The sequence below is a fragment of the Mastomys coucha genome, unplaced genomic scaffold (genome assembly GCF_008632895.1).
Source record: "Mastomys coucha isolate ucsf_1 unplaced genomic scaffold, UCSF_Mcou_1 pScaffold6, whole genome shotgun sequence".
Classification (NCBI taxonomy): Eukaryota; Metazoa; Chordata; class Mammalia; order Rodentia; family Muridae; genus Mastomys; species Mastomys coucha.
The window spans coordinates 25,724,811-25,737,160 of NW_022196912.1; the positions used below are offsets into that span (position 1 = coordinate 25,724,811).

General features: G+C 46.4%; 1 protein-coding gene across 1 annotated transcript in view; it reads left to right on the forward strand.

The window, feature by feature from the left end:
• Nucleotides 1-12,191, forward strand: part of Kif3c (kinesin family member 3C) — a 44,216-nt gene extending 32,025 nt beyond the window's left edge. Inside the window, exons 6-8 of the mRNA XM_031356002.1 lie at nt 9,544-9,652; nt 10,496-10,668; nt 10,888-12,191. Coding sequence (XP_031211862.1) covers nt 9,544-9,652; nt 10,496-10,668; nt 10,888-10,984 — 379 coding nt within the window. The 3' untranslated portion in view covers nt 10,985-12,191. The remainder of the gene's footprint in view (nt 1-9,543; nt 9,653-10,495; nt 10,669-10,887) is intronic.
• The last annotated feature ends 159 nt before the right edge of the window (nt 12,192-12,350 follow it).

Below are 12,350 nucleotides of genomic sequence, written 5' to 3' on the forward strand. Positions count from 1 at the left end.
GTGTGGATGAGTGTGTGCATGCTTTGTGTTGGATGAGTGTGTGCATGCTTTGTGTTGGATGAGTGTGTAGTCACATATGTGCTGTAGCATACATCTGGAAGCGAGAGGGTAATTTTGTGGAGTTGGTTCTTTTGTTTTGTTTTTGAGACAGGGTTTCTCTGTGTTTGTCCTGGAACTCACTTTATAGACCAGGCTGGCCTCATACTCAAGAGATCTGCCTGCCTCTGCCTCCCAGTGCCAGTATTAAAGGTGTGTTCTTTACGTTGTCTCTAGGGATCTAGCTTAGTCACAATGCTTTCATGGTATGTGCTTTTACCATTGAGACATCTCATTGGTCTCAGAAAAGCCACTTTAAATAATATTTAGGGGATAGCAAAATGACTCAGTGGATAAAGGTACCTGCCCCCAAGTCTGACAATCTGAGTTCAGTCCCCAGGACCCAGATGGTGGAGGGAGAGAACTGACTCCCACAAGCTGGCCTCGTGTTTGCTAGGCAAGCTGTTTAACAGTTGAGCTATTTCTCTATTCTCTCTCTCTCTCTCTTTCTCTCTCTCTCTCTCTCTCTTTTTAAGATTTATTTATTTATTTATTTAGTGTATATGAGTACACTGTCACTTTCTTCAGACACAACAGAAAAGGGCATCGGATCCCATGGTTGTGAGCCACCATGTGGTTGCTGGGAATTGAACTCAGGACCTCTGGGAGAGTGGTCAGTGCTCTTAACCGCTGAGTCATCTCCCCAGCCCCCATTATCTTTCTTAAGTGTGTGTGTGTGTGTGTGTGTGTGTGTGTGTGTGTGTGTGTTTGTCTTTGAACTGGGCACTCATGAAGGCAGGCTTGTACCTGTCTGAGCAATATTCCCAGCCCTTTTTGCCTTTTTTTATATAGTTCAGGCTGACCTTGAAATCCTGATCCTCCTGCCACCACCTCCCAAATCTGGGATTACAGGCATGAGCCAACATACTTAGTTGATTCTGTTTTTGAGACAGGGTCTCACTATGTAGCCAAGGCTAGCCTTGCTCCTCTGTCTCAGGCTTCCCAGGGCTGGGATTGTAGGAGTATGCAACCCCATACAATTGAGACAATTCTTAAAAAAAATATTTTTTTCCCTTTAGTTTAACTGAATTTATTATTATTATTATTATTATTATTATTATTATTATTATTATTATTTTGGTTTTTAAAGACAGGGTTTCACTGTATAACCCTGGCTGTCCTCGAACTCACTCTATAGACCAGGCTGGCCTTGAACTCAGAAATTCACCTGCCTCTGCCTCCCAAGTGCTTGGATTAAAGGCATGTGCCACTACTGCCCGGCTAGTTTAACTTAATTTTATGTTTTATATGTATGTGTGCTTTGCCTGCCTGTATGTCTATGCATCTTATGCTTTTTCAGTGGCCACAATGACCAGAAGAAGACACAGGGTCCCTGTGAGCCACTGTGTTGGCGTTAGAACCCATATCTAGATCCTCTGGAAGAGCAGTGGCTGGTGGTCTTAACTACCACTACCAAGCTGCTTTGCCAGACCCCATTCCTTGTTTCTTTTTATTGAAAGCTGGTGGTGTTAGAATAAAAAAAACCCAACAATTCCTCCTCCATATCCCAGCTGTGACTGTAAGTCCACAGAGAAGCCCAGACGGTGGGCTGATGGCAGAGGGGAGTGGTGGCCACCTCCCATCTCCCAGACTACATCTGTCCCCATGATCTCTGCTTTCACAACTGGAGCTTGGGACAGGGAAGGCCTTGAACGCAGGTTTTGGTGAGATGGGGATGCTCTGGAATCTGAGGCTGTGGAAGGACCCTCCCTCCTTTTCTTCCCAGACATCTCCCACAACTCACCAAACATGACTCACGCAGGGCTGAAAACACAAAAGCCCTGTCTCTCACCATTAGAGCATTGTTCAAGCTGTGGGCTGTCTTGCTTTGCTGAGGCCTGGGATATTCTGGGATGAGAACACTGAAGACTGACTGCACAGAGTGGAGAGACATTGTTTGAAACAAATTACCTAAGGCTGTGCTGTCCCTTAGGGAAAAGCTTTTGTTAGAAGCAGCTACCCTCCCTTGAAGACAGCACAAGAATCAGGCCCCTCTCCAAAGCAAGGGGTCATTGTTACCGTGGGACAATGTCTGGACATGGCTATGTCAGCTAATTTGGGAAGTCTTTTCTTCTTTTTGTCTCTTTTACCTTCATGGCTTTGGTTAAAGTTGCCTTGAGAACAAGGCTTGTGGACTATGCCAGTTTGTGAGCATGCCTGTTTGATTTCTCCTTTATTTTGCTTTTAGGGATAGAGGTCAAACTCAGTGATAGGGACTTAGCTAGCATGTTTGAGGGCCTGGGTCCAATTCACACACCCCCAAAACACCTTACATTTTAATCACATTTACAGACAAAGTGCCTTCTAAGGGTTATATATTTGGCAGAGGCTCATGGTACCGAGCTTACAGTCCACGGAGTTATATTGTGACTTTAGCACTTTGGCCTCTGCAGGCACAGTTGTGATAAATTCTTTGCAAAGTCATCACGGTACAGTTGAAGGACACTGGACTTGGATTGAAAACATTTTGAATTTGGGGTCTGATGAGATGGCTCAGTGGGCAGAGGCACTTGCTACCAAGTCTGAGGACATGAGTTCAGTTCCTGGTACCCACATGGTAGAAAGAGAAAACCAGCTCGCACAAACTCCTCTGATCTGAACACGAATGCCTTGGCACACATGCATTACATGTGTACTCATGTGTGCACACACAATGCATAAATTAAAATAAATTAAATGTAATATGTGCATATATATCTATGTATTTAATTTTGAAATTTGGTGTCTACTTTGTCACATGAGAAAATGGTTTGGCTTGACTTTGTTTTAAAGACCAATCTTAGTATATTGCTCAGGCTGGCCATCAAAGGACTCTCCTCCCCTAGCTCCTCAGACAGCTGGTATAACAGGCACATGCTACACCATCAACTTTGAGAAACTTCTGTTATTTTTTTTACTCATTTAAGTTGGCCTCTCACTCTAAAGCCCTGGCTGGCCCTGAATGTAGCATGTAGCTAGGTTGACCTTGAACTCCTGATCCTCCGACTCCCCAGTGCTGTAGATATATATGAGGGTGTGAGACACCACCCCCACACGCCCATCCTTGTCCCAGCCATAGAGGAGCCAGTCTACAAACATTCGCCATGCCATCATATTGATGAAGATGCCAATCTCCTGAGTCACAGGCTGGCTTCAGATGCCCTTCACCTTCTGAGTCTCCTGCTTCTACCTCCCAAATGCTGAAAGCATATGCCTTTGGCACCATGCCTGTTTTGTACAATGCTTAGGATCAAACCCAGGAGTTCATGCATGCTAGGTACACACTCTACCATCTGAACTATAGTCCCACTCTCCCCTCTTTGTTTTCATATTTTTGAGGCAGGGTCTTCTGTAGACTAGGTTAGCCTTAGGCTCATTTCGTAGCCAAGGATGACTTTGACCTCCTCATCCCCCTGCCTCTGCCATCCAAGCACTTGGACATAAACGTGAGCTACCATACCTAGTTCCAGGTTCGCCAGAGCATTCCTTCCTCACCACATGAGGGAAGAAGGCTAAACTGGGTTTGTTGCAGAGGCAACATTATTTATTTTTAAAATCTTGGTAAAAAACATTCCCCAGGTCGTATGCTCACAGCTGTAATCTTAGTACTCTGGAGGCTGAGATAGGAAGATTGCCTCATGTTTGAGGTTAGTCTGGGTTGCTTTGAAAGTTCCAGGCCAGCCTGGGCTACAGTAAGACCCTGTCTCAAAAAAAGTGTCTGTATGATAGGGGGTGGTGGTGAGATAGCTCATCTTATGAAGGTACTTGCTAGCGAGCCTGATGCCTGCATCTGGTCCTCAGGACCACACTGTAGGAGGAGAGACCTCCTCTCACCTCCACACTGGAGCCATGGCATTTGTGCCCTTACCCCCAAATAAATAATTTAAAAATGTTAAAGCTTCCAGGTGGTGGTGATGCAAGCCTTTAATCCAAGCACTCAGAAGATAGAGGCAGGTGGATCTCTGAGAGTTTTTGGCCATTCCAGTCTACAGATCGAGTTCCGAGACAGCCAGGGCTACACAGAGAGACCCCTTCTCAAAAAGCAAAAACAAACAAACTTTAAGTCAAACTCTGCAGGCTTGTGAGAATTGAGAGGAAGGGGACATTGAGGTGCAGACACATGGGGAAAGGTGGGCAGGTGAGCTGAGGAGAAAATGGGGCCAGACACAGAAAAGTCCCATCTGCTGCACAGGGTGTGTATGGAAGATCAAGAATGGCATGTCCAGGGATGCTGGATGCCTTTTTCAGAATAAGAGAAGAAAGGGGTAGCAGGGAGCTGGAGAAACGGCTCAGTAGTCAAAAGTATATGCTGGCTGGGAAGTGGTGGTGCACGCCTTTAATCCCAGCATTTGGGAGGCAGAGGTAGGCAGATTTCTGAGTTCGAGGCCAGCCTGGTCTACAGAGTGAGTTCCAGGACAGCCAAGGCCACACAGAGAAACCCTGTCTCAGAAAAAAACAGAACAAAACAAAACAAAACAAAAGTATATGCTGGTCTTACAGAGAATATGGGTTTGAGTCCCAGCACCTGAGTCAGGCAGCTTACAATGCCTTCCTGTAACTCCAGCTACACACATACACATACACACATACACACACACACAATTTAAATCTCTAAGAGAAAAGAGAGTGACTAGAAACAACTGACAATGAGAACAGTGTCCACCTTTGAGATGGAGCACATGGTTAAGTTTCCATTTTATTATTAGTTTTTTTATATGGGCATTTTGCCTGCATGAATGTCAGTACCACTTGTGTGCCAGCTGCCCACAGACGCTAGAAAAATGGCATTGGATTCAAGGGAATTGAAGTTACAGATTGTTGTGAGCTCCCATGCAGGTGCTGAGACTCAAACCTGGGTCCTCTAGAAGAACAGTGAGTGCTCTTTATCACATTTGTCTCTCTAGCCCTCTTCTATTAAATTTAAAGCCATGTTTTCATGTAGCTCCTGGACTGTCTGGTGGACCTTGAATTTGTTGTGTAGCCAAAAATGATCTTAAACGTCTTCCTGCTTCTGCCTCCTGGGTGCTGGTATTACGGGAGTATTCTCCCTGCCTGGTATATGTATGTGGTCCTGAGAATGGCACCTAGAATTTTGTCCATTCTAAGCAAGTATTTTACCAACTGAGCTACAACCCCAGCCCCAGGGGTAGGGTTTTAATATTAAAGAGAAAGTTATGGTGTTAGTCAATTTGAGAGGGTTCCTAGGAGCCTGGGACCTGTTGAATGTATTTACTGTCATTCTGGGTCTTTTGGAGGTGTACCCCAGCTCTGAGCTATCAGCCATAGACTGTTTATTACATAGGGATTGATCCTGAAAGTAGGCCTGAACCCGGTGGTAGTGGCACATGCCTTTAATCCCAGCAACTGGGAGGCAGAGGCAGGCAGATTTCTGAGTTTGAGGCCAGCCTGGTCTACAGAGTGAGTTCCAGGACAGCCAGGGCTACATAGAGAAACCCTGTCTCGAAAAACCAAAGGGGGGGGGCTGGGCAGCAAAGGGAGTAGTAGGTGGATGACTGGGTCCCAGTTCTAGACTCCCTTCCCCCAGTCCCTTCTTCCCCATGCATGCCACTCAGAATAACCCTGGCAGCTTTACTGGGTCGGACTGCCAGTTCCCACTGACCCACTGTTCTGTCCACCTAGCCCTGAGCGTGAGTTCTCAAAGGCTCTCTCTGGCCCCAGCATGTCCCACATGTACTCTTGAGAGATAGGTACAGAGTCATAAAATGAGTACTTGGGGAAGTTCAGATTTTTGAGGTTGCTAATTGTATGACCTTAGATACAAAGGGCACTTGGCTTTTCTAAGCCTGTCTCCCTGTTTCATCTATACCTTAAGAGCATGCTAGAAAATTCAAAGAGATGTGGAGTGTTCCTTCTCATTGATAATTACTTCCCTGATGTTCCCACTTTCTTCTCTGTGGGATGATGATGCAGTTCTACCTTTGTGCAAGGCTGTCACTAAAGCTGCCTCTCTGGCACCCAGCCTCTCTAGCTTTCTACAGCCCCTGGGGACAAAAGGCAAGTTGGGGAGGAAAGGATTTATTTAGCTTATACTTCCAGGCAACAGTTCATCACTGAGGGAAATCAGGACAGGAACCTGGAGGCAGGAGCTGATGCAGAGGTCATGGAGGAGTGCTGCTTACTGGCTTCCTCCTCATGGCTCACTCAGCCTGCTTTAGGACCCAGGACCACCAGCCCGGGGATGGCCCCACCTACAATGGTTTGGGTGCTCCCTTCATCAATCACTAATAAAGAAAGCCCTATAGGTGTGCCTATGGCCCAGTCTTGATGAGGCATTTTCTCAATTGTGGTTCCCTCCTCTCCAGTGACTCTAGGTTGTGTCGAGTTAACACAACTAGCCCGCATGGAGAGTGACTGAGGAAAACACTCAATATCTACCTCTAGCCTCCACACATGCACACACACACATGCGTACACACAAACACACACACACACACACACACACACGCACGCAGTGCATACACACCCATGCAGTGCATATACATACCCATGAAGTACACGCACACACATGCAGTGCACACACACATGTAGTGCACACACATGTAGTACACAAATATGCACACACACACACATACACACACACTCGCTGCACTGAATGTAACTTCTCATTCCTGCTGCAGAATGTAACTTAGTCTTGGGGTTTCTGTACAGCCAGTTTTATGCAAGGACAGAATGTCCTGTCTGAGACTGACTGTGGCTCCTTCTGTCTTCTGCCTTCCAATGCCACCTATTGAATTTTTTTATTGCTCATTTTATTTGTATTCGTACTTGAGCTGGCAGATGGAGTTAATCTGCAGCCCTGTGGTAGCCCTTGCAATGTGCCATGCTGTCTTCTTGAATTCCAGGAGTTCTGAGGGGATGGCATGTTGGAGGCCAGGGATAGTAAGCTACTTTCCAGGGTGACCAAGATGTAAGGGGATATGACAGCGTTCAAACCCAGCTCTTGTCTCACCCCAAACCTACGCCCTTTGTTTTTGTTTGTTTGTTTATTTGTTTTTGTTTGTTTGTTTTGAGACAGGGCTTTTCTGTGTAGCCCTGGCTGTCCTGGAACTCACTCTGTAGACCAGGCTGGCCTTCAACTAAGAAATCTAGCCGTCTCTGCCTCCCAAGTGCTGGGATTAAAGGCGTGCGCCACCACCTCCCTGCAAGTGTGTGGTTTTTTGCATGTATATATGTGCACCTATGTTCATGCCTGGTATCCTCAGAGACCAGAAGAGGATGTTTTGATCCCCTGGGATTGGAATCAGACAGCTGGCATGGATCAGGGTCCTTTGCAAGAGTGTAAGTGCTTGTACCAGTGCACTAAATATCCAACTCTACCTTTGTTGGGAAAGGTAAACCAAGCAGACTTAGAACTCACATCTGTCTGTTTCTACCTCCTGAGTACTGGGATTAAGAGTGTGCACCATCAGCACTTGGGAGGCAGGCAGATTTCTGAGTTCAAGGCCAGCCTGGTCTACAGAGTGAGTTCTAGGACAACCAGGGCTACACTGAGAAACTCTGTCTCGAAAAACAAAAACAAAAGACAAAAGACAAAGTGTGCATCATCACACCCAGCTACCTTATTTTTTAATCGTTATTTTGTGTGTCTATGAGTGTTTTGCCTACACATATGCCTATGTACTACATTCATGCATTGGGGGCCAGAAGAGAGCATCAGATTCCTTGGGACTGTGGTTGCAGATGGTTGTGAGCCATTATGTGGGTCCTAAGAATGGAACTCAATCCTCTGACAGAGCAGCTAGTGCTCTTAACCCCTAAGGTAGCCCTTACCTTATCTTTTGAGACAGGGTCTATGTCTAAACATGGAGTTCACCAATTAAAGTAGACTAACTGGTGAGCAATCTTTGAAGATCTTTCTATTTCTGCCTCCCAACTCTGGGACCACAGCAGTTATCACTCCGTCTAGCTTTTACATGTGTACCGTCTCAAAACAAAAGGCAAGTCTGGCATTCTCCATTTCTCTTTATTGTGTGTTTGTCTGTCTGTTCCTTTGGTTTTGTTGTGCTAGGGACTGAACCTAAGGCCTTGAATATGGCAGGCAAGTATTCTAGCACTGGGATAGATCCATAGCTCTCTCTTTGTTTGTTTCTCACCTTTTTTGGTTGTTTTAGACAAGATCTTATGTAGCCCAGATTGATTTTGAACTCTTGATTTTCTTGCTGGGATCAAAAGCATGTACTACCATATCTGGCCTACTTTAGCCATTTTATTGTTTTAACTCTTATGAGTGACATGGAAAAGCAGACCACCAGTCATCAATGTGTGTATGTGTGTGTGTGTGTGCTGGAGTACACATTACACGTGTGCACATCCTGTGGAGATAAAAGGATAACCTCAGGTGTCATTACTAAGCACCATCCACCTTTTGTTTGAGACAGAGTCCCTCACTGGCCTAGAGCTGACCAATTAGGCAGGACTGTTTGGGGTCTTCCTGTCTTTGTGTCTCTAGAATGAGGGTTATAAGTATGTGTAAGATCATGCTATCCCTTTTTATTTTTACCTGGTATCTTAGGCAGTGTTCTATTGCTTTGAAGAGACACCATGACCACAATAACTCTTTTAAAAGAAAGCATTTAATTGGGGCTGGCTTACAGTTTCAGAGGTTTAGTCCATTGTCACCATGGTGACAAGCAGCCAGACAAGGTGCTATGGAAGCAGCAGAGGGTTCTGGCATCTGGATCCACAGACAGCAGGAAGAGAGTACCATTGGGCTTGGCTTTGCCTTTTGAAAGTTTCAAAGCCTGCCCCCAGTGACATACTTCCTTCAACAAGGCCACACCTCCTAATCCTTTCAAACAGTGCCACTCCCTGGTGACCAATCATTCAAATCTATGAGCCTTTGTCATTCAAATCTCTGCAGTAGGCTCTGAGGATTAACCTCAGCTCCTCATCCCTTTTATTGTGAGAGAGAAAAATTAGAGTCATAAGAAAGATAAGGCCAGGCAGTGGTGGCCCACGCCTTTAATCCCAGCACTTGGGAGGCAGAGGTAGGCAGATTTCTGAGTTCGAGGCCAGCCTGGTCTACAGAGTGAGTTCCAGGGCTACACAGAGAAACCCTGTCTCGAAAAAAAACAGAACAAAAAGCAAACAAACAAAAAGAAAGATAAGATATGTTGATTCCTTATATTATACCACATTAGGTTGTAAGGTTGTATTAGAACAAGAAAGTTGTAGAGCCCAGAGTGCACAGGGCCTCCCAGCTACCTGGTAATAGTACTAATGATGCCATTTACTCAGGGTTTGAGGAAATCCCTTGTAATCCAGCGTGGTGTTTTAGGACTCTAATCCTAGCATTTGGCAGTTGAGGCAGGAGGCTCAGTAGCTTAATATCATCCTCAGCTATGTAAGTTCAAGGCCTACCTGGGTTGCATGAGACCCAATCTCAAAACAGGTTAAAAGCCCACTAAACGAACAATGAACTCTTTCTAATATCCCATTTCCCTACAGGAATAACAGCCAGATGAAGAAGCGTCCAACTTCTGCAGTGGGCTACAAGAGACCTATCAGCCAGTATGCTCGGGTTGCCATGGCAATGGGGTCCCATCCTAGATACAGGGTAAGAAGCTGGGACGTAGAAACCAGGAAGGGAGAGAAACCCAAGGAGAAGGGATGCTTACAGCTTGTGTTTCCTCTTAGTATCTGTTGGGGTTGGTCTTGTGTGCTGTGTAGTCAGATGCTGAGTTCTGTGCCCCAAGATAGGTTGCAGTCTGGACATGGGCATTGTGTTGACCAGTATGACCCCACTCATTTATGACTGGATAATAAAAGGCTAGAGGCTGTGACTGGACGGGAGAGGAAGGTGGAACCTGAGTTGGGGGTGTGCGTATCTCAGGTAGGGACCAGGAGGAGAAGGAAAAAGATAAGGGAAGAAGGAGGTGGCATTGAGGCAGGGTGGACCATGAGGATAGACCAAGAGTAATATGTGGTCAAGAGAAAACCACCTTGAGGACACACATAGAGCAGAGCAAACAGAGCAAGACTTGGCTGGCAAGTAACACAGGGGCTATGGCTGGAATGTACGTTAGAATAGCTCAGAACCTGCCAGTTTAGGATTACAGCTCATTAATAAAACTTTATCAGGGCCGGGTGGTGGTGGTTCATGCCTTTAATCCCAGCACTTGGGAGGCAGAGGCAGGCGGATTTCTGAGTTCGAGGCCAGCCTGGGCTACAGAGTGAGTTCCAGGCGAACCAGAAAAACCCTGTTTTGAAAAACCCAAACAAACAAACAAACAAAAACCTATATCAGGTTTGTGTCTTTTATTCAGGAGCTATATGGGCTAGAGTGGAAGAAGAACCTTCCCAGAGATTATTTTTATAGTATCCCAACCTATTGTGGTACTTAGACCCAGTGCCTAGAAGGTACACTGCTGCTCACCTCTGATGTATTATTTTATCACAGGCTGAAAATATAATGTTTTTGGAACTGGATGTGTCCCCACCGGCTATCTTTGAGATGGAATTTTCTCATGACCAAGAACAAGATCCACGGGTACTACACATGGAGAGGCTCATGAGGTTGGACAGCTTTCTGGAAAGACCTTCTACGTCTAAAGTGCGAAAGTCGAGATCCTGGTTAGTATAACCATGTTCAGAGTGAGCCCTGGACTTAGGAAGTGGGACTGCACTGATTGGTCAAGGCTGAAGAGAATCTGAGTGGCAACCAAAGAGTGCATGGGGAGCAGAGAGGGGCGGTGAGGAGGAGGAGGAGGAGGAGGAGGAGGAGGAAGCTTTAATTTCCGTTCTCTGGTTTCCCTAATCTTTCCTTTGGTTCCTCTCATTGCCTCTCTACAGGTGCCAGAGTCCTCAGCGGCCTTCTCCACCCTCCACAGCTCATGCCTCCATGGCCTCTGCTCCTCTGCACCCTGCAACAGTGGTAGACCATGACTGATACCCCCAGTCAGGCTGTCCACCATAAAGACTCCTAGGACAGGGTAGCCATCCCTGGCTCATCCCATCTGATGCTTGGTGCGCGAACGTGTGTGTGTGGTATGTATGCATGTGTGTGTGTGTGAACTAGTGTGTGTACTAGTGTGTGTGAAGGGGCAAGAAACTGGCAGGTGGTGCCTCTGCCTGTTCTCTGTGTCTCCTTTATTTAATTCATGTTATTTATTCATGGAGCTTGGTTAGTGAGAAGAGATCCCCTCGCTTGAGCTGCCTGGTCCTGCTGTGGCCACAGCATAGCTTCCTGTTCTCCTGGCTGGGGGGAGAGCTCAGTCAGGCCCCAAGTTCCTCAGTCCGCTGCCCCCAGGAGGGAAGATGGCTAGTGCCTGAGGAGACAGTGCTTCCTTTACCCGTCCACACTTTCCATCTTCTTGTGTGATGGTGAGCAGCCGCTGACGCTTTCTGAGGCTGGGAGACTGCTGGTGTCCACTGAGGGCGAGAGGTGTCCTAATGGTGTTGGGCTTGTGCTCCCGGTGGACTGAGCCTGGCTCTGCTCTTTCTGGGCCCTAGGCACTTCCAGCCTCCAGAGCTCTCTCCCAAGGACTTTCAGTGGCTAAGACTCATCCCGGGCTCTCCAAGCCTTGGCAGGAACTCGTGGCTTCCCCAACTCCACTTCATTGCCAGCCCTCTCTGCCCTTGGATTGGGACTTGAGAACCAAACAGTTGTTGCCACCGTGAGACCTGCAGGAAATGGAACAGTGTGGAAAACACACGGACTGCCATCAGGGGCAATCTCTCCTCGGTTCCCTTCTCTTCTCCAAGAAGCTCCTTCGGAGAACAAACCATCAGACCACCTCTCCTCATGGGAGGTGTGGCTTCTTCCTGCTCTGATCACTGTTCCCTGAAGCTGTCAGGTCTCGGTCCACAGTCGAAAGAATCAGTGTCATTTTGCCCCTTACTAAATGCAGATAACAAAATCCTTCGCTTTGTGCCTCCAGTTAATACAAGAAACAAACCCAGGCCCAATCTTTGCCAGATTGACCTTTTACCCCGATTTCTTAGTCACGTCTTGGGGGAGGGGCACTATTTTGTTGAAAGATCAATCCATTCTTTACTACTTGTGTGACTTGGTCCTTTCTCACCTTCCTTTGTGACCACCCCAAATGTCTCCGGGTATTGCAAGTGATAAGTAAATTTCTATTTTAAAAAGTTAATTTTCATTGACCTTTATTTTTTACATGCAAGATAAAACATATTTTTTTAAGATTTATTTTTATTATTTTTAAACCATGTGTGTCTGCGTACATGAATGCAGAGGCCAGAGGCATGGACTCGCTGGAGCTGGAATTACAGGTGGTTGTGAGTCACCTGAC